At 40.1% G+C, this 21,666-nt stretch overlaps 2 protein-coding genes across 3 annotated transcripts; one reads left to right on the forward strand and one right to left on the reverse strand.

The window, feature by feature from the left end:
• Positions 1–10: 10 nt before the first annotated feature.
• On the reverse strand, positions 11–15,793 carry LOC113158650 (endoplasmic reticulum metallopeptidase 1). Of its 2 annotated transcripts, XM_026354706.1 has the most exons (16): positions 15,058–15,793; positions 13,453–13,805; positions 12,455–12,759; positions 11,516–11,643; positions 11,269–11,374; positions 11,025–11,171; positions 10,798–10,890; positions 8,507–8,719; positions 8,138–8,358; positions 6,443–6,617; positions 4,841–5,031; positions 4,511–4,663; positions 4,144–4,346; positions 3,918–4,033; positions 3,563–3,726; positions 11–3,106 (listed from the first exon to the last, which is right to left on the reverse strand). In XM_026354706.1, exons 2-16 carry the CDS (start codon positions 13,725–13,727, stop codon positions 2,930–2,932), a joined length of 2,667 nt encoding a protein of 888 aa, XP_026210491.1. In that variant the 5' UTR covers positions 13,728–13,805; positions 15,058–15,793; the 3' UTR covers positions 11–2,929. The 2 variants fall into 2 exon arrangements, with proteins under 2 accessions (XP_026210491.1, XP_026210492.1); XM_026354707.1 differs by lacking the exon at positions 15,058–15,793 and having other exon boundaries at positions 13,453–14,090.
• Positions 15,794–15,886: 93 nt separating this feature from the next.
• Positions 15,887–20,767, forward strand: oaz1b (ornithine decarboxylase antizyme 1b). The gene is given in 6 exon segments (XM_026354708.1): positions 15,887–16,080; positions 18,589–18,640; positions 18,642–18,728; positions 19,071–19,243; positions 19,506–19,591; positions 19,724–20,767. Coding segments are annotated over 6 exon segments (654 nt in total). The 5' UTR covers positions 15,887–15,955; the 3' UTR covers positions 19,855–20,767.
• Positions 20,768–21,666: the final 899 nt, after the last annotated feature.

The following is a 21,666-nucleotide window of genomic DNA, read 5'->3' on the forward strand; positions in this document are numbered from 1 at the left end:
ACAACCAACGTTATCATAAAAGCATTTTAATCACTGTACATGTGCTAGTTTAATTCAAGGTTTTTGCATAATGTAAAAATCAGCCCGCAAATGATTTAATAGATGTAGATCCTGTTAACCAGATCAATCCGAATCATGTCAACTAACAACTATGGATCTAAAAAAGGAAAAGAGTTTAATGGTTACAGTGTCAAATCAGTCACAAAACAGCGAGTCTCCTAATTTAACGCTTCAGAAACAGGCATGTTTAAAAGTCAGGATGTTGAACAAAAAAAAAAAATACATTTAAGATTTGAAACATCTTTTAACAACAGGCATCAAGACATGACGATGTTTATCCCAGGAGAGGTTTATTTCTGAAGCTAATGGAAATGTGGGAATGATTTTATTTTATTTTTTTGCTTCTGACTGTTACATTTTTACGCTGGACAACAAAAACAAACAGTGCAGTGCTCGTTCAGTCTGTCAGTCTAAACTGACAACTTCTTTTTTTAATGTTAAGCTCTTGTTTAGTCTCAACATTGCAGGATGAGCCATTTCACAGCATATTCATCAAACATCTCCCCGCTCATCCTGCAGTTCCTCCTCTGTTCTAACTTGGTTATTCGACTATCATCATATTTAATTAAAAACATTGCGTCTCTGCAACAAATTGAACTAGTCATGAAACGTGTTAGTCTGAAATGTGAACAAACCGAAAACTTTGAGATCCCAAAAATCAATCTGTCGGATCCATCTTCTGTCATGTAAAGACAGAAGATCCACTGCCCAGTCAGAAGGTGAGTGTGTGCATGTTTTTATTTCCTTGTGTGGACATATTTTGTAAAATTTTTGGGGTTAAGACTAAGTTTTAGAGTTAGGGTTAGAGGTAAGGAGATTGGGAATGCATTATGTCAGTGAGTAAAAGACGTAATTATAATATCAGTGTGTTATTTTCATCATTGGATGTAAGAGAATTTCCAAAATCTCTTTTCACTGCTCACACTAGTCTCAACTGACAGACAGACAACGTGGACACAAAGACACACACGGATTTAACAAGAGTGATCACATCTGCTTGGCTGATCTCAAGTGAAGACAGACGACCAACACGTAGCTGCTGGATGTGATTTTTTTTTGTACTTTGTTATGTGAAACTATGGACGCAGACCTCTTCAGGTAAATTTATACTTATGGTTTAATCTCGTAAAAAAGAGGTAGCAACAGACAAGCACAATGACGCCTCATCACCCATTAACATTTTCTAGAGTTAGTCAACCTCAGGTAGATAAATATCATTTGAACAGTCTCTTCAGAGCATTAATAACTGTTATCTTGGTGTTAGACATGAACTTTTGATCATTATGGAGGTAGTGGTGATGCTGACAGTAACTAAGTGGTTGTGATACTTATGAAACGCATACACGCATACAAATGAGCCGACGATGAGCAGTTAATACGACGAGCTGTCTTCAGCAAACCCAATGTATTATTTTACTTTGTTACATGGATTTTAGCTGCAAGAACAAAGAAATGGAATTAACAGTTAGCACAGTGCTCCTCTGATCTGGGCTGGAATAGCTGCTGATCCTGGTAATGTCATGTCATGTTCCTTCTAAATAAGCTATAACACAGTTTATTGGAGGTGACTTTTTTAAATATCATATACTTAAATACTTTCCTTATAACTTCCTATGATATTTGCATGAACACACTAGAGTTTGTTTCTAATTATGGGTTATTATAATTAGTTAATATTCATTGTTCATTAATTATTTATTCTCCATGTGATGAATTGTATGTTCAGCTGACATTTAAGTGGATCTAACAAATAAAACCACACTGCAAAGTTCTGTATTTTGTTTGCATTTAAACTCAAATGATTATTATAATACTATAATATCATAATAGTAGCAAGTTAATTTTCTTTCAACCAATCGAAAAATAGAAACAACAAAAAAAAAAACACTTTCAATAGTGCTGCTGGAGAAAGTCTGTAGCATCGAGTGAGGAGCTACTACCCTGCTGCAGTTACTGTAATGATGCTGTTAAGGGAACTGCAAACCATGTGACACATTCTTCTGTTGTTGAGCGTGGAGTTGCATATTTTTAAATCACAGGACCTTTATACATGCATAAGTCTTTGTTTCCTTGTGAGGTCAAATTGAAGTTGCATGTTAAACATTTTAAGACCTCTGTAACTTTCTGTGATAAACCTCCAGGAAAAGCCTCCTTCCAGAGGACACCATGACATTTTGATTTTAGCCAGCTGTTTTCATTTAACAGGCACAATTTTCAGCATCTGCATCCCACATTCTGACAGTTGAAGCAGATCATTGTCAAGCCTCACACATGTGGGTATGACTGCAAGCCAGTGATTTTAGTGAATTTCACAGTTAACTGATTAGCTTAGATGTGCAGGTGGACGAAAAGCGACTTTCAAATTTCAAAGTTTCCAGTTAAAGTCAGAGGAGTCGAACAAGAAACGAGCCTCGTCTCCCCTCCCAAACGTCCATCAGTGCAGATAGTGAAGTCTGAGAGTGGTGAGAGTGGTTAGCATGAAAGAGGAAGAAACAAGAAGGAAGTCGGTAAGAGGGGAGTGAGATGAAGTAAGTAAAGCAAAGGCACAACAGACTGGGTAAAAAAGAAAAAACACCTTTGTTCCACTAACCAAGGAGTGAGCATGAGGCTTGTGGCCGGTGCATCGGACTGCTCTGCTTACCTCCAGCATGTTTTGGTGCGTCTTGCAGCTCATTAAGCTACAAGGCCTACTGACACAGTGAGGGGTGGTCTCTCAGGCAGGCCGGGAGGGAGCATGAGCGAGGGTTTGTGCGTGTTTGTGTGCTAGTGAAAAGGCTGCAGGGCCAGCCTTTAGTACTGTTCCATGAAATCCCCTTTCTCCGGCTGTCTTGGAGCCCATGCGGCAGTCGACCTCCGATGTGCGCAGTTCTCAGTATCTGTACATGTCGTAGGTACTGACCCAAGATGACGGAAAAGCCCAGGTGGGAAACTTGCGGACGATTTCGTCCAGCTGGGCAGTCCTCTGGTCTTCCCCGAAGAAATAGTGGGAGGAGATGGCGACTGAGATCATTCCCTCAGGGCCTGACGGGTCTGGGTCCCTGGGAGGCTGACAGAGAAAAGCAAGAACATCATGACAATTAAAAGAGTAGGCGGTAGTAAAAATCATTGTCGTTAGCTAGTTTTTTAGTTTATAGATTTAAAAAAAAAGGTAATGGAGCTTCTTTCATCCCGTTTTTAATACAATTAGACAATTAAATCCACACAGGAGTAGTTTAAACGGTTTTCATGTGAAGCTACACTATGCATTCAAACACAGTCTAATTGTTCTCAGGCAAGAACTAATCTCCTGCAGACCTGATAGAATAAGGCCCTGAATGTAAGGAATGAAGAGAATGGAAAAATAACATAATCAGATGGACCGGGGGTCAAGGAGTCAAGGAGCAGCAGTAAGAGAGGAAGTATTATGACTTTAAAGGAACGGTTCAACATTTTACTCAAATTCACTTTCTCTGTCTAAGTTTATCCAAATATATCTTTACAAAACATTAGTTTCAGGGAATACCTGTATTTCAAACCAGAAGGTCCATGTGGGGGCATCCAGACCGTGGGAATAAAAGATAAAGTATTCTCCGCTCAGGTCAAACTGAGGTGTCCCGTCACCGAACGACCAGGTGGAGAGGCTGGCTCCACGGTGAGGCATAAGGTACAGGGACATGTGGCTGGGGCCTGAACAGGACAGGATACACAGTAGAACATGTGCAAACCTTCAGTAACGCTTGAGCATCTGTGTCTAATTCCTGCAGACACGTGATTACGGTTTGACTCAGGTCTCAAGTCAATGTTAATCAACTGTCACGTCAAATTATTTTTGTGCGTTTGTATCAGTGTCAAAGATCTTCATATAAAGTGCCCCTGACCTTTCACACTGAAGGTCATCTTGATCGTCCCCCAGCTCGTCTCCTCTTTGGACAGCAGGCTGAACTCCACAGGAGAGCTAGGAGATACTTCTGGGGCAGGCAGGTACCAGTTTTTCCTGAGAATAAATCAAAATGCCTGAGGTGAAGAAGAATACAGAATATGGAAAATCGAAACACAAACACGTGAAGTGTGTGGAACTCTGCTGTCGGTCACTCAGTTACTGACTTGCTGAGAAACTTCACAGGCAGGAACCAGGGGTAACCACAGAAGGGTCGGTCCTCCCGGCAGCGAGTACGAACGCTGTCATTAATCTCTTGGATGATGGGGGTGACGTGCTGCATGCCTGTGTAGTCAAAACTGTTGATCCACAGACCCGAGTCCCGGCTCTCCACCTGTCCCTCGAGATTGTGGAAGGTTCTTGTTGTATGCTGAGTGGAGGCGATAAAACATTTTGTACTTTCTAAATAGGTGACTCACATCCAGTAAAGAAAACCAAATATGTACGACAGACGTTGCCAAGTGAGAATTAGAATAAGAACATACTTTTATGTGCACATGTTTGTGCTTCTGTGTGTGTGTTGTGTGCTTGAACCTGCAGGAAGACTCGTTTAGGCCGCGGGCTGTGTGGACTGTCTGAGTAAGGGAAGAAGAGGCCGCAGGACATCAGCAGGAACATGATGATGAAGACTGAGCCCAGGGCAGCCAGGATCCACTTAGTGCTCCGTACCAAGTAGATGAAATGTAGCTGAGGCAGAGAAGAAAATGCAGCAACATTATAAACAATTGTTTTGAAAGTCAGAAGTATCTTATACAACAAAAGTGTTGCTGCCAGAAGCTTGATCAACACAATAAAGCTACTGTTTATCAAGGTGATTCTGCTCAAAACAGACAGATTTATTTAACGTAATGTTGAGATACTCACAAAAAAAGAGGATAGGAATATTGTAGCCAGCGTGATCAGAGAGGCCAGCACCACTTCAGGGGGTATCTCTGTGCCGCTGCGACCCATTATGGGTGTGAAGATCTCAAACACCACCCAGATGAGGAACATGAAGTGAACATAGGGCAACGCCAGGCCCAACACGTAGAACACACTGTATTTCACCGACGCTCCTAACAAAGATGGAGAGTTTGTTATTCGTCAGACCAAACTGGACAATCCTGCTGACTTGGTTTGTTCTCGTGTTGTTGTCATTCTGAGGTACAGAATGTCTCTTGTGTAAATATTTTATTCAGACACAACAGGATCTTTAAGGAAAGAGCCACAAAGCTTTTGTCCAACCTCGTGCTGGAGAGAAAGTCATGTCTGAACAATACTGCAGTAATGATGCTAATGATGCCGATTCCTATTTTGCTACTGAAGTCTTAATTACAGATCATCTCAAGCTTTAGTCATGCTTCTCACAGTGCAGCAAATAGTTCAATATATTTTCTCACCAAATACACTGCCTGTCAAAAAAAAACTAAACAAACAAACACTCTTAATATTTTGTTGGACCGCCTTTAGCTCCATGCATTCGCCATGGCATCACTTCAATAAGCTTCTACAATGTCTCAACATTTATTCTCGTCCAGAGTTGCATTCGTTTTTCATTGATGATGGGAGAGTCAGGCGTCTTCTCCAGCACATCCCAAGATTCTCAATGGGGTTTAGGTCTGGACTCTGTGGTGGTCAATCCATGTGTGAAAATGATGTTTCATACTCCCTGAACCACTGTTTCACAATTTGAGCCTGATGAATACTGGTATTGTCATCTTGGAATATGTCCATGATATCAGGGAAGAAAAAATCCATGGATGGAATAACCTGGTCATTCAGTATATTCAGGTAGTCAGCTGACCTCATAACGTTGCTGAACCTCGACCTGACCAACTGCAGCAACCCCAGATCATAGCATGGCCCCCACAGGGTAAATCTGGACTCATCAGACCACATGACCTTCTTCTACTGGACAGTTCTTAACTCAGTTTTAGTAGTTTCATTAGTCTCCTTAGTTTTTTTCTTTGCTTGATGCAAATCCCATAATTTGACCCTCCTGAAACAGATTAACGTCCTTTCCACAACCAGAGATGTGTCTTGTGTCCATTAGTCTTCCGACATAGATGTTTAAGAAATAAGAAGCTACTCACTGCATCAATTAGGGTTAAATAACTTGTTGTTATGTAGCTGAAACATAATCATCCATGCAGTAATTATTCAATGGGAGGCTCTTACCTATTTGCTTAGTTAAATCAAGGTGGTGACTTTTTTTTTGGATAGGCAGTGTACATAATTTATTGGAGTAAGAATTATGTCTGACACTTAATAAAAATGAGACTCTCATTAAATTCCTATTTGCTCATCTGCTTTGCATCACGTGTTTTGCTTTTGTTTTAGCATCTGCTAACTGGCTGCTACCTGGTGCTTCATTTTTAATGAACAGACATGGGAGTAGCACCATATTACTCTTACCAAACTGTTGAAATATTTATTTAAATTGAAGAAGAACCATTCACTGTACATAAAGTTGAGTTGAATGTTTACCTCTGTGTTTAAATTCTTTGGTTAGCAGCAGCTTGGTGGCCAGGGGGAAGGCCACCATCAGCATGGGCACATAGGCTGAGCACAGGCCCTTTTGGGTCAGCCACACTAGGCTGCAGCACCACAGAAGCAAGCTCACGTCAAAGTAGAGCTCACCCAGCTCCACCAGACGGACACCCTGCAACATATGAGAAATATAAAGATTATATTGCAGCTGCTGTCTTAATCTGTGCTGTTCAAGCCATTCCAGCTGTCATCACAGTATTACTGACTTTTTTTACACTATTAAAGAACATAAGTTTGTAAGTGAAGATTTAATCAAAAGTTCAGTGGATGTTCTGAGAAACAGGAATCAAGTATCAGTAATGTGACGTATTTCCTAGGTGTTACAGTGGAAACCTTTGTCTGTGGTCACTGTTGAATCCTGCAACAAAAACTCTGCTACTGCATATATTATTGTACGGTAGATTGATTAAGAGACATGCTGCAATATTTCTTCACACAGGACAGGATTGTTCCATTAAGTTAACTTCACAGAAAAGCACTCGTTCAGCTTATGTCACATAACTTTCTGGTTGAATCATTTCTCAAAAGAAACAGCAGTTACAAAGAAAGCCCTGACATGGTTTTATTAGTGCAGCCAAATCACACACCACTAATTTGCCCTCAAGGGACTTTACAGTCTGTAGAACAATGACACTCTGTCTGTCCTTGAATCAAATAAGAAAAGAAAAAAACCCTTTAACATAAAAAAAACAGCAGAAGAAACCTCAGGAGGGATCACCGGCTATACAGTAGATGTCGTTGTCCGTGTGCACACAGAGATCGTTGTTTCTAATTCAACCGTCTCCATAAATTTTTGCAGGTAAAAAGGTGCAGTGTTGACTTTGTTAGAGTCATTCTGGTTAAACCAGAACAGTGACGCAGGTTATTTAGCCAGGGGGACAGGGAAACACAGTGGTCTTAATATAATTTACCATTTGTTAAAGACAGGGGGAACAGCCGTGGAAAACCCTGAGGATTAGTGAGATGGTGTTTCATTGCAGATGAAGCCGTGTTAAGTCTGGGACAAAGGTTAATGTGTTTACTTTCTCCACAATGCCCACAAAAAGCTCAAGTTAACTGCAGCTCCAACTGAACATCAACTTCATGGCATTGTTTCAACCTCAAACAAAACTTTACTAAATGTTTAGTAAACGTTAAACTGAGATAGCATCTGGTAACTGAAAAATCACAAGGTGCTCCTACTACAAAATCAAATATCAAAAATAACTGGGAGCCAAGTCAGCTGGCTCTCTGCAGTAAATTATTTCTAATAAGTAAATAACTATGTGGTTAATGAGTATATACATATGACCGGCAGGTGACTGCATGTCTGACACCTCTACAGCTTTATAACCACACATAAATCGAGCAGATCAACATTTGTTCAGCTCTATAACACCACTGACCTTTGGCCTACACTGACTGCGTAGTTTAGTTATCTACATTATTTCCTCATTCTACTTTCAAGTAGAACTGTAATTTAAACAGGAGCCACATCAACATTCACTGTGTGGTTCCTACTAAGGAATCAGCACTAAGGTTTACCAGCGTAATAAAATATGACATTTGTGCAGCTTGCAGATAAATAGCTATTAAATGATTTGGCAGAAACATCAGGTATAGATGTAAATGTATTACAACTCAGTCACTCACCCCGTAGTAAAGGTTCTTGGCGAGGGTGTGGATGAGGATCATCTTGCCAGCAGCTGCAGCCCCGTACAGGCAAATGGACGCGTAGAAGTGGTTGTACCAAAACATGGAGCGCCCCAGCAGAGTGATGAACAGCGCTACGATCAGCACTGACAGTAGGGTGATGAACCAGCTCAGCACCGCTACACCTGTGGCACAGGCCAGATCTCGAATGTAGCGCCCACCTGAGAGATGTGGAGATGAATGGTAAGGACAGGCCAAACCTTGCATAAAAGATTTTCTATGGATGAATTCAACAATGTTAATTGGACTGTGAAACATTGTGCTCAAAAGGCGTCCAAAGAAAGGGAAGAAAATAACACAGTCACCTACCCCCATTGCCAGGCAGCGAGGCTTTTTTAGCCAAATAGAGGAAGGTGGCTGTGGCTACCATGTAGTTGAGGATGGTGCCGACACGAGCTGGATATGCAACCACAACTACTCCCAACAGGTCAAAAAATACCATGTTGCCATGGCGATACTCTGAGGAATCGGACAACTTCTCTGACATTACCAGGTGCTTTAGGACCGCCAGGATGTTGTCGCCTAGAAAGAGGGAGTGAGCTTAGATATAAAGAGATTCATTTCAAAGCTGAAATGTAACTATTGCATTTAGGTGCACTGATGTTGAAGGTGATACAAAATACTGTTATTCAAAGAGCTGCAACCATGACTGACTGGGAGACAATATGATGCGATGATGATTTATGGCAAGTGAGAAATAAAGAAGATAACGCTAAGTTTACTCTGTTGTGGTGTTGGTTTCTGTATTTGCAATAACAGCGCCCAATCAGAAAAGGGAAGTGGTTGATATAACTGAATATGAAGTAATCACTTCGCTATCATATGACAAAAAGAGGATTATCCTTTATTCAGCTGACTCGCCATGCACACAGATTTTATTGATGATTCAGAGCGACCTAAGCAGCAGAGCAGCCTACTCTTGAGTTAGTATAATTCCCATATGGACACCCAGACCATATTTTCATATGCGCATGAATGGCACAATAGTAGTTTAACTAACAAGATACAACACATACTAGTAAATGAAAGGTCTTTTACTGCATGTTGACCCCCACAGTCTGTCTGTAATCCTTTCATTTTTTATTTTAATATTATTTAATTGGCAAATACAGTTTATAACATGCCATGACAATTGTATGAAAGTCAATCCAGCTCAATAATACTTGGTCTAACACACAGCAACAAACACTTTGCTCACACACGAGCGTACACAGACTACTACACCCACTTGCACCTAGAAATACTATATACACCATCACACTCCCCTGCATTCACCACTATCCTCTCTAATACACTAATATACCCTAATACACCATAGCGTTTCCCATTACAGGATATATAAGAGAAGATGCACAATTTCAATCATTCACACACACAATTAATCCAGCTTAGCTTAATGTATCACCGATCTGTCTAAGTATTATGGTGATTGTAACGGTTTGACGATGTGTGTAAGTGAGAATGATAGCAGAAAAACAGCGTACAGTGCTGCGACTAAACACGATTCATGGTGCAAACTGTAGTGTGTATGAAGCTGTAAGAGCTGGCCTGTACTTGGTCTGTAATTGGCCACAGTGTTGAATCTAGAGGACAAATCTAGCTATATGAAGGTTGAGTGAGAGGTCACTGTGTGGGTTACTGTGGCCCGGGGCTAAGTTTCTTTTATCAGTGCTGCTGCCTTAATGTTGCGCAGTTAACAGTACACACACAGAAACACACAGGCAAGACAAAACGCCATTGTTCTTCTGCCTGGTTGGCTCACTAAGGCCTGAAAGAATAAACAAGTGAGTGCACAATATGTGCTTGTTCATGTAGGGTTTCCTGCTAATGATTCGCCTAAAATCTTTCTGAATCTCACTGTGACAAGACTGAAATCCTGCAGAGACACCAACACAGCAGAGCTATTAATGTTCCTCCTCTACTGTTCCTCTGCTGTGTGATAAACCTTCAAAACTGTCTTCTTCTTCACAGACTAAAATACTTTCTACATCCCTCTGAAATCTTACTTTCTCTCTCTAATAATTCATGCCTTTCACCCTGAGTTGATGTGAACAGAAGACGAGCACGGAGATGTCCAGTAGCTGCTGAGGGAGAGAAAAAAAAACGCCAACTGTCTCAGGATTTTAGTGCTGACTGACTGGGTTCTCTGCTAAGTAAAGCAAAAATAAGTCTGCAATACAGAAGCATGAGGTAAATGAGGCAGAGTGCAAGAATAAGAGTGTGCGGCTGGTATGATATATATATGCATTTCTTAGTTCTCAGGGGAATAATGAGGTCAGCGCAGTGCTGACCAGTGTGCATCGGGGGATAAAGCACAAATGCACAGCACGTGTTTGCACCTGTTTGTTAAAACATGTTTATACCACACCAATCCCAAAATTACTTAAGTTCTTGAAGACGTGTTTCACCCTTCTATCCAGAAGGCCTTCTTAGCCATGAGCTGGATGACTGAGAAGAGATCTCCTGCTGCAATGAGTGCAGCAGGGGATCAACAGACCAGACCAACTAGCTAAAACTCCTGAATATATCTGTAATAAGAGTTAATAAAAGCACAACATAACACTTATTTAATTTGTTTGCATGTTTAGTAATACACGTACCAGCTCTCTGTATTGAGTCTGTCAGGATCCTGTCAGCAGTGTCATACTTGGTATGGTAGATGAAACCGTTTTCAATAAAAGCCAGATCAATTCCTGTAAATTAAATACAAACACAGATATAAAAAACAATGACAAAGATCTCATAGACACGGAAAGCCTATATACTCCACAGATAGCCATATACTTTAATTACTGATTTATAAAATGTTCACTACATTGTTTCTCACCTGGGATGTTACCAAAATCCCTGTAGATGCGGAAGTCGGTATCAGAGGGGATGATTCCGCTCTGAAAAACCTCCTGGCCGACCACAGAGGCAAACGGGTGTTTGGCTGCATGGACATAGGCCTGAACCAGCCACGGGTTCTCTGGACCTTTGAGGGCCAAATGATAATGCAAAGGATGATATCATCACTTAGTTTTGTCACACATAAATATAATATAGCCAAATCATTGTCAGACATACAGTACCTGTTTGGAAAACAACTTCTTTTCCCCCAACACCTGCAGCCTCCAGGTTAATGAAGGCTCGCACCTGCTTGGCCCATGGATGCTGGGTAATGAAACCATGACTAGCCTGATAGAGAGATGGAGAAAACACAAAAGGAAAGAAAGTGAAAATGTAACAAAACTGAATTTTTTTAATTAACTGTCAAGCAAACCAGTGCTGACCAGTTTAACATCCGAAGGGTTAAATGTTCTTGCCACTTGATTTTACCTGCAGGATATTTTCCTCTGCACCATTAAAGAGAAAGATAACGCCATGAAGAAGAGGGGTGGACTGGTTGGCCAATGAATGGAGAACTTCCAGCATCACTGCACAGCTCACAGCATCGTCACTGGCACCTAAAAGAATATGAGCTCATAGTTGTCTTTCATATTTGTATCTGGCAAGAAATATATATATATATATATATATATATATATTTCTACACACAGAGACATGCATCTACAGTATGCGCCAACAGCATATCACCCTGAATAAAGCAACAAGACCCAGCTTCCACTGCTTGTATGATGGTAACAGCACAATGGTAAAAGGGGGTAGTTGTTGGGCAGGGGGGGGGGGGGGAGACACGAGCATGTGAACAGTGCATGTGATGCAGAAAGATTAGACACTTTAGTAGTGAGGAAAACAATTGACTGGGAATAAAAGGCTGCAAAGGGGAATGAAAATACCCAAAGATCAGACAGCCAAATTGAGACATCATGTGGTCCAGCTTACTGGACTAAATATTTTCATTCCACTTAAGTCTACATAATAATCTTTATCCCCAAAAAGATCTGACGGAGTTCTGAACATGGAAACCCTACGCCTGAATAGTTCATCGGTGCATATTGCTCTAAGCAACTTCCTGGTAAAAGCAAAATGTTGCTGTTGTAATAGCTTACAATACGCCCACATTTCTGGATTTGTTTGTTGTGACTGTACACACCACATGACTTCAGCACGGGACATGTGCACTGCAGCATAATCATAACAAAACATCTGACAACTTGCTTGTTGGAAAGCTACTATACGGCTTCTACACATTGTGAGGAAGAGATGAAAGATTAGTGAGGGCGTAGCTGGAAAGCTGCCTCCGGGAACCTTTACTAAAAGTTCACTTGAGCCGAAAACAGATTTGTTAAAGAAAAGGATGAATGATTTTTATACCTGGACTGTTGGCTACTGTGTCAAAGTGGCAGTTAGCGAGCATGAGATGCTGTGCACCACCCTTGGGCTCGAGCCTAACGGCAATGTTGGTGACACGGTCATAGAAGCTGGTAAAGCCTCCGAGGAAGTCAATGGAAAAAGAGCCAGTGGGACGCTGCACATCCACTGTGAGCTGATGTGGGCCTGCAGCAGTCTCCACTCGGATGTTCTCAATCTGCTCCAACAAATAGCCCACGGTGAGGACTTCATTCTCCTGGCTGCCTACTGGCCGAGGGCCGACGCTGGTGATCTGCTCCAAGTGTTGTCTGGATTGTGAGAAGACAGAAATAAAAAAATACCATTAATTTCATTAATTAAACACAACAAAACAAAACATGTGTACAGTCATGCAGGCTGCTTCTTATTATCAGTCAGTATATTATCTGCATGCTTTCAGTTCATGTTTATGATCTCTAAATAAAATACAAATATCGATATTATATCTAAATATGATGATGCCTTCTTATTATAGGGTGATGTAGCTTAGGTCCATGTTTCCAAGTGTTTTTATTTATGTTGTTTAATGTCTATTTCAGCATGCCTGCAACTTTTATCTAGAATATTCTAATTTTCTCTCTTTAACCAAGAAGCTGTTGATCTGTTTGTTAGTTCTGAATCATTTAGTTTAGTAAAATGTCAGAAATTACTGAGAAATGTTCATCAAGTTGTCTTGAGCCCATTAATTCTTATTCATACCGCTTGTTTCTCCGAGTAAGTTTCCAGGAGCCAAAGATATTTAGATTACAATGATGTAAATAAGAAAATATTTTTTAAAAGATGTTTTGTAGATTTATTCATGCGTCCGTTTACCATTTTATGAGCAAAGCGAATACAAAACCCGGTAGTGTGTTTTGTGGACCTGGATGAAAGGTTAACCGGAGCTCTGCTGTTTCGAGCCCGCTAGCCAACATATAAAGACTGAAAAGGTGAAAATGACAGAAAGTAAAGACAAAACTCACCTGGCTCTCAAAGCGTTGAACTCACCGGTCGGTTTTCCGATGACAAGCTGCTGTAACGACAAATGAACGAGTCCCCACAGCAGCAGAATAAACCCAGACACCAAACAAGCCGCCAGTCCTTCCCGCAGCAGGTACAGGCTCACTTCAGGTTTCCTCTTCGGGTCACTGCTGTACCCGTTGTCGCCTCGCCACTGCCGGGAGCCGTCGTTATCCTGTGCTGCATTATTATGTGTCCCGAATGATTTAATTCTCCTGACTGTGTTCTCGCTCTCCATGTTTCAGCCCGTGCTACATCAGCTGCAGGCGTCGATCTCAGGAGGCGAGGCTTTTTCCCGGACGAACGACGGGTCGCGCTGAGGGACAAACTTTAATTAAAGGACAACTTCTTAAACTTTAATACTTTACAGTCAGTGACACTTTTTAAAAGTATAGTTTATGATGCATCCTATAATTCAGGGAATGTTTGCTTTCTTGCCTGGGGTTAGTTGATTGACCACTTTCAAACGTGTAGGGTTAATGAAGCTGCTGCTAGCAGCTGGCTAGCTTAGCTTAGCAGACAGAGGAGGTGCTAGCTTAGCATGGTTCCTATCTGAAGGTAACAAACTTTAGTAATATTTTCGGTTAATACACATCCTTGTACTGTGCAAACAACATATAATTATGTAAAGTGTTTTGTATTAAAATATGATATTGTTTCTGGTTGTAGTATAATCATAATGTGGTCTAAACGTGTTAGTAGGTGGTACTGCAGCTCTGTCACCACCATGTGGTCACCATATAATGCAGATGTGTAATATATGTGCAACACCTTATCTTAAGATTTTAGATTCAAAAGCCTTGAATAATCCTAGAGGGAAATTACAGCTGCTCCCAGTCCAAAACTAGTTTAGTTAGACCAGTATCACAATCACTTTATTCTCCACTTGTGCAGTGTAACACAGGGATTATACTTCAAAGTGGAAAATATAATAATAGTAAAGGGAGTTAAAACCAATAGCATAAAATGAATATACTTTGGTGAAGTACAAATAACGAAAGTTGTGCTTCGGTAAATTTACTTATTTTCATTCAGTGCACATTCAGATACACAAAATATCTAATACGTTTATTATCTGTTTTAATGGCGACATTTTAAAACGTAATAAATTCTAGCGATCATTGGACTTATGTAATCATGTAGAAGACATTTGTCTTTTTTGTTTTTGTTGTCAAGTTATTCTCTGTTCTTGGTACTTTTCCATTAGACGCCCCCATGTAAACACATAGCCGCTAGTTAGCATAAGGGATGCTAATTTTTTTGTCGACTGGAGAAGGCCACGTAACTTGAGACATTAACAACTACAGATGTACTCAGATCTACTGATACTACTCAGTGTTTCATTGTTTTAAACTGTGGTCATGGGTCAGAGTCAGACCAATTTACTTAAGTTTCTAAACAAGGAAACCTTTAGCGTTAGCTTGTTAGCAGGATTACAAAGCTAGACATACGCTTAATTTATCTGTCGGTGAAACCACATTTCCGCTTTCAGTATAAAAGTCCTACATTTATTTTAAAATAAAATAAAGGGAAATTTGACTACTTAGCAGTATAAAAACAATCTTTACCTCAATAACTGCCTATTCAGTCTGTTTAATTTTACTGCTCAGTTTTTGCTGATATTCAGGTGTGATTTCCTCCTCCTGTCCAGCTTCTCCCTCACCAGCTCAATGGCTTCACATCTGGTAAATGAGTTTGCCAGGCCACCACAGAGAGTATCCCAGCAGCTTCTTCTTTCTCCACATAGTTCATCTTCAGTATCGAGTGGTATCCATGCTGATTGAGGACACCGTGCACACAATGCAGATCACTCACTCTCGCATTGCCAAAGCATCTCTAGATCGTTATGTTTCCACCACTGTTTCACAAGTGGTGTTTTGCATGTTTCTGTGTCTGATATACTGTACAGTATGTTCCTTGCTTGGATCCAAAACTCAAACTTAGACTTATTAGTCCACAACTTTGTGCATCTTTGCCCACTGCAACCTCTTCTTCCAATTTGTCAACCATAGCGGCGTTTTTTCTTGAAAACCTGTTGATTTCTATGATGCAGCCAATTCAGGAGCAGTGAGGCATCTGTTTCTCAAAGAGGAAACTCAGATGTACTTGAACTACAATGAGATACTAAGAAAAGCAGTTTTTATTTGCAATTTATAGTTCTGATTTAAACTGAATAAGGAGGAAGAGACAAATCTAAACTCAAATTATTGGTTTAATGGACATTAACTTACTTTAAGATGTTTTGTTTCAGTGTAATAATTAAAGAATGTCTTGGATGCTGGGGGCTTGGTCATTTGTTCTTAAAATCTTTGAATTTTATGTTGAAGTCATTCAGAAACACTTCCCCCGTTGTTGTATGTCACTTCACCGTCCTCTCTTCTATCAGCTCCCAGCTCTTCGATCGATCACTCCCTTGCAGACCATAGCGGAGAGCAGTCAGCCCGTCGTGTCTCTACCCGAGGCCGGATGGTAAAATCCAACCTCCAGCGGATCCTAAACAGTCATTGCTTTGCTCGCGAGAAAGAAGGAAAACAGCAGCCTATTACTACCATGGCGGATTTAAGTAGCGGTATCTGTGACATGATTGGCAAGTAAGTAAATGTATGAAAAATATCTCACCCAGCTAGCGGTGGCGTGGGGGAGGGGTGGCTAAGCTAATCTAGCTAGCAGTCACGGAGAAGCGGAAGTGGAACGCATTTAATAATAGTGTTTCTTATAGCTTATATATCTCATAGGCGCCATCGCTGATGTGTCGGTGTTTTATTTTGGGACAGACAAAACTTTAGTTTTTCAGTGTCATGTTAAAATTCCGGACATTGACTCCCTGCCCAAAACGCAACTTGAGCAGCTTTAGCTAATAAGCTAACGCTAGCTACAAAACCGAAATGCGTCGAACTTATGTTACGCCACTGTAGCAAGCTAGCTAACCAGTTAGCACCAGTGTTTTAATGCGTTTAACACGGCTGGTTAATGATAATGTACCGATTTGGTCATTAATATTATATTTAGTGATTAATTTGTCACGAAAGGAATTGGAACATGGAAACTAACACCAGACAGCGGGATTTAAATACGATTGTTGCAGATCTGCTTGCGTTTGTCATTTTAAAGAGAAGCAGACTTCCGTGTTTCAAATTAAGACGCAGAAAAGACGACATAATTAGGAAAAGACGACATAATTAGGGCAAAAAAACTATAACTATTAATATTTGGTAACGCTATCGTCCACAAAAGGCCTATTTAACATTATGCATTCGCCACATAATATGATTATTTAATCTTTATACACGATGGATTTAGTATTTAGTGACTTTGGAGCAGGGCAAAAAAACGACACAAGGCCATAAATGCGGTTTTGAGCACACTTTTCTGATCTTGTAAAAGGAGCAGATTACGTTGATAAGTACACTGACAGTTTAGACATTTGTGAAACACAATATTTATTGGATGATACAACATAAACAATACTTAGTTGTGTCTTTGCTGAACACACGCATTAGACATGCAGAGTGGTGGAAAAAGTAATGGCAACAGCAAGAAATATAGGTGTGATTTAAAACTACCTTATCTCATAAAACACTAAAACAGTGCCAGTGCCCTATTCACAAGCAGGATCAGCTGACATGAGTCATGCCAGGCAAAAGACAAAAAAAGAAAAAATAGAGAGAGGCCTCAAAAGACCTAAAATCGAGAGTTGATGATTTGCATGTAGCTGGGAAGGTTTACAGAGTAATCTCAGACTTCAGATATTCATTGGTCCACAGTTGGACAAATAAAGAGAGACAATTTGGGAAAATAAATCTATTACAGAATGGGTTTGGAGACACATAATCTGCCTTCTGGAGTGAAACTGACCTCAACCCGAAACATACGTGGAATGACCTCAAGTCTTTCACTCCAAATATCCTAAGAATATGTCTGAGCTAAAGCAGCTCTGTAATAAAGAATCATCCAGAGTTCCTTCTGCATGTTTTGCTGGTCTAATCCACAAGTATAGACAGCATTTGCTTGAGCACTGCACTTGCTTGAGGTTATGCCTGATAAACCTTTGTTTAAACAAAACCTAACCCACAGCTGAGCACATGTTTTGATGTCTCACAGACTAATTATTGAAAAAACAGGAGCCAGAATAGTGAATGAATGAAATGCTTATTAGTTACTGTTGAAAATAATCTGATAATTGTTCTTGGCTATCTTTAAAATAACAAAAGTCCAAAGTCTTTCCTGGTTTTACTTGTTATTCTTTTTTTGTTATATTTTACTGAAAAAATCAGTCAGTTGAGAGATTAAAATGAGTCTATTGATGTTGTGAATAACCATCTACTCAAACCAGCTCCTGTATTATTTAATCGAAATAATCTGCAACATCATCGACAAATAAACTGCAAAAACGTAAACCGCAGCACAACATACATGTCAGGAAAATAGGAAAATTAGTCAAAATGTATATAAATGGTTGACCAGTGAGGAATTTTAGTGTAAGAACTGGAGTAGGGTTTTGTTCTTTTAGCAGCAAATATTTAAGGCCGGTTGCCTCCCACTGCATGCTGCTGCAACAACACAGCATCATTGTTGTTATGGTTATTTTGGGGAACAAACTGTAAGCAGTATGAAAAAGCATCCTGCCTGTTGGTGTAACACATCGAAGAACTCACATCTTGGGCTACAAGATGTAGTCTGAAAAGGTGTTAATGGTTCAACGCATCCGTAAGGTGTATGAAAATCCAGAGATTCTGCAGTGTAAAAATAGTGAAATAATAGTAAAAATAGTGAAATAATAGCAGTGTGAAATAAGAGGATGTAGTTCATCTTTAGTCTTGAGTATATTGGAGTATTATTGCATCGACAATAAAAGATGGCAAACACTGTAAATGTCTCTGCACTGTGTTGCACAATGTGAAATTGATGTATTTCTTCGTGGCCCATGGCCTTTCTTTTAGTTTAGGGTTCTTTAAATTAGATTATATAAAACCCTGAGTAATAATTAATTAGTTAATTACTTAATTAATAAGTAATTTAACTCACACAATGGCTTGTGACTTCTGATAAGTGGTCTGACTGCATCATCTCTCTGTCCCCCACCTCTGTGTCCTTTACAGCCTGTCCCTGCACTGTAGTAGTACCCGCGGCCCGGGGCCTCTGTGGTGCTCCTGATGCCCCTCTCCCACCCCTGAAGATCCCAGGTGGGCGAGGGAATGGCACACGGGATCACACTCCTTCAGCTCAGCCGCTCTACTCAGTAAGTCTAGAAACACACACGAGAGGAGCCATAATACAGATGTAGGAGCTGCTCTAAGAGGAAGAATGTGTCAAGAACAGGAAGTACAGCTGTTTCCTGTGATTTGATCTTGTTTGTTTACACTTTACCACTTTATCAGTCAGCTGCACCATGCAGAAAAATATACAGTTTCCTTTTCTTTTTTAGATTCCAGTTTAGACTAATTTTTACTAGTAGTATATCAACACGGCAGAGGACCTGTATGTGCATTTAATAGTTTTGGCTACATTTCCATTCTTGTTAGAAAGTAATATCCACTTCACTCACAGCTGTTTCATGGGGATTACATTTATTTATTTCCAGGACCGAAAGTTGACTGTAACGGAGGAGCCAGCAGGGAATGGTCGCCCTGGAATACTCCACTTCCAAAGTCGTCCCACTGTTACCAAGACAGTACAGTGGGATGCTGTTTTAAGCAGCAGTGCACTCTACGTGGAGATACCTCTTGACCCTCTTCCTGAAGGCAGCAAGGAAAGGTGAGGACAGATCACAGACAAAACCAGACAGCGCTTGTTCTTTACAGTGGCACTCTTGTTTTTTAAATATTTGCTTTCAAAGCAAGCACATATCTTTTTACGAAAGTTGCTAGATCCTGGAAGCCTGCACTGTTAAACATCTAACGGAGGATAAATCTGTAAACTGCTATAAGAGAAGTTTAAGATACGTGTGTGTTTGTGCCTGTGTGTCAAAGTGTTGTTTTCCACGTCTAACTTGAACTGACCTCTGATCTCCCTCCAGTTTTGCGGCGCTCCTGGAGTTTGCTGAAGAACACCTGAAAGTTGTTAGTGTGTTTGTCTGCTTTTACAAGAACCGAGATGATCGTGGTATGTGCTAACAGCCCTGTTTTTCCATGACACCTTTTAAGTCCATACCCCACAGACATTTTATATGGTACATAATTGTTTTGGCTTCTGTGTTCGGACTCCCATCCTAACATCTTTATCGTATTCCTCCAGCTAAATTGGTTCGCACCTTCAGTTTTCTGGGCTTTGAGATTGTGAAACCGGGCCATGCCCTCGTCCCACCTCGACCCGACGTTTTCTTCATGGCCTACAATTTCGACAGGGACTCCTCGGATGAGGAGTAGCCCTCTGGACAACCCCTCCACCCCACTTCTTTCCCTTTTTCTCCCCATTATGTTTGTTCCTCCCGTCCCAGCTTACTCGTATACACCACCCTCTGTGTAAAACAGTAGCTGTATGCAATTACTCCTTTCCCCATGCTTTTTGTGTTTGTTTCCATTATGTTTTGGTTTTATTATACTGTTTTCATTAAAGATTCATTGGTGTTGTCACCTATAAAGGAGGGAAACTTTGTTTTTTGGACTTAAAATCAGTTAAGTAGTAGAAACCTTACCTTCAGTCTACAAGTGAGGTGTATTGATGACCATTCTCGTATAATTTACATTGTCATGTTTTTGTTTTGATATTCCTTTTATAATAGATTAAGGTGGAGGATTCTTTGTTTCTTGAATGTACAACAAAAAAATACTCATCAGGTTTACACTCGGGTACTCCAGCTTTCTTTTGATTGGCTAAATTTGACTTTAAATATATTCTGGATTTTATTTCCCTCTGAACTGGTTTATAAATATAAATACACTGCAGCAGGACTGGTTTTTACTTTGTAGCTCTAATATCCTCTTAAGTGTTAAGGATTTTTGAAATGTTACTTTTGAGCAACAGCCCCAATAATTGGTACTTCATAGATAGCGAATTTGTTTAGACTAGAGGTGGGACAAGAATGATGATGATGGTATTGGTACAAAGTCAAGGGAAAGTAAATAATCCAAAGTGCTTTTGCTTCTTACTGCCATGTACATCAGATGATATTGTAGTTTTGTTTTGAAGGTTGAAAAGATGCTGTTATAATTGGATTATTATTTTGAGTTTTTATCATTTGGTTTAGCATTCCAGGCAACTTTTTTCCATGATAGTAATGAGTTCACATGCATAGTGGTACCTGTTGTGCTTCTGTGATAATAAAACAAACAAAAATGGCTTGTGTGCGTTTATTGTGTACAGCTCATTCACACAATTCACAACTATACAAACCCTGTAGAGCGATTGTTCAGGATTGAGCATTTTCGTTTTTCTACCTGATATAACTGATGGATGAATGCGCTGCTGCACAGTTACTGCAGTGGTAGCTCTAAAGCTAGAATAAGAATATAGTCATACATTAGAAATCATGCAATAGCCTTTAGTGATAATGTTACCAATAGTCAACATGAGTAGGATGTGTTGCCCAGAGTGTGCAAAGTGAAGAAAATCGGGTCAGTTACAAAAGATGAGCAGACTACAAGCTGTGCTTCACCACCAGGAGGCTCCACAGCACACTGAACTTCTGATTTTCCTGTCCACTGCCACCTAGTGCTTGCTTATGTGGGCTTGTTGGGTTTTCCTTTTAATTCAGTGTACAGTAATATTTTGTAAAGTCCTAATCCTTAAACATTGCAGTGTGCCTGGAGATGACATCTGTTGTAATTAGGTGCTATACGAATAATATTGAATTAAACTGAGTGGAAATGGTCAAAGTTATGAAATCTGTAAAATACAGGACCAAAAAGTGTTTTTTTGGAATCCAAATATTTAATAGGTACATATCAAGTATTATTATGACATGTATAAAATTTCAAATCACAATATGAAGCAAAGAAACTCCTCAGACTGGCGTATGCTGCAAATATTTGAAGTTGCCACATAAAAATTACTAATGATTAAAATAGAAGAGAAGCAACTAAAATGGTAGAAAATGGCATACAGACATAGATAATAGCATTCTAGGAAAATTAAATGTGACTTTTCAAACATTTTTCTTCAGTAGAGTGCAATAAAAATAAAAACAACACAGCACTGAAGCCAAGCGTCCACGAGACGTCTAAAAATTGTTAGTACTG

Source organism: Anabas testudineus, chromosome 12 (genome assembly GCF_900324465.2).
Source record: "Anabas testudineus chromosome 12, fAnaTes1.2, whole genome shotgun sequence".
Classification (NCBI taxonomy): domain Eukaryota; kingdom Metazoa; phylum Chordata; class Actinopteri; order Anabantiformes; family Anabantidae; genus Anabas; species Anabas testudineus.

Excerpts from the sequence above, each read along its gene's own strand:
- LOC113158650 (XM_026354706.1), bottom strand. The coding sequence starts at position 13,727 with ATGGAGAGCGAGAACACAGTCAGGAGAATTAAATCATTCGGGACACAT. Across the intron at positions 8,359-8,506 it reads CTCGCTGCCTGGCAATGGGG|GTGGGCGCTACATTCGAGAT; the intron begins GTAGGTGACTGT and ends CACATCTCTCAG. Across the intron at positions 6,618-8,137 it reads CCAAGAACCTTTACTACGGG|GGTGTCCGTCTGGTGGAGCT; the intron begins GTGAGTGACTGA and ends CATATGTTGCAG.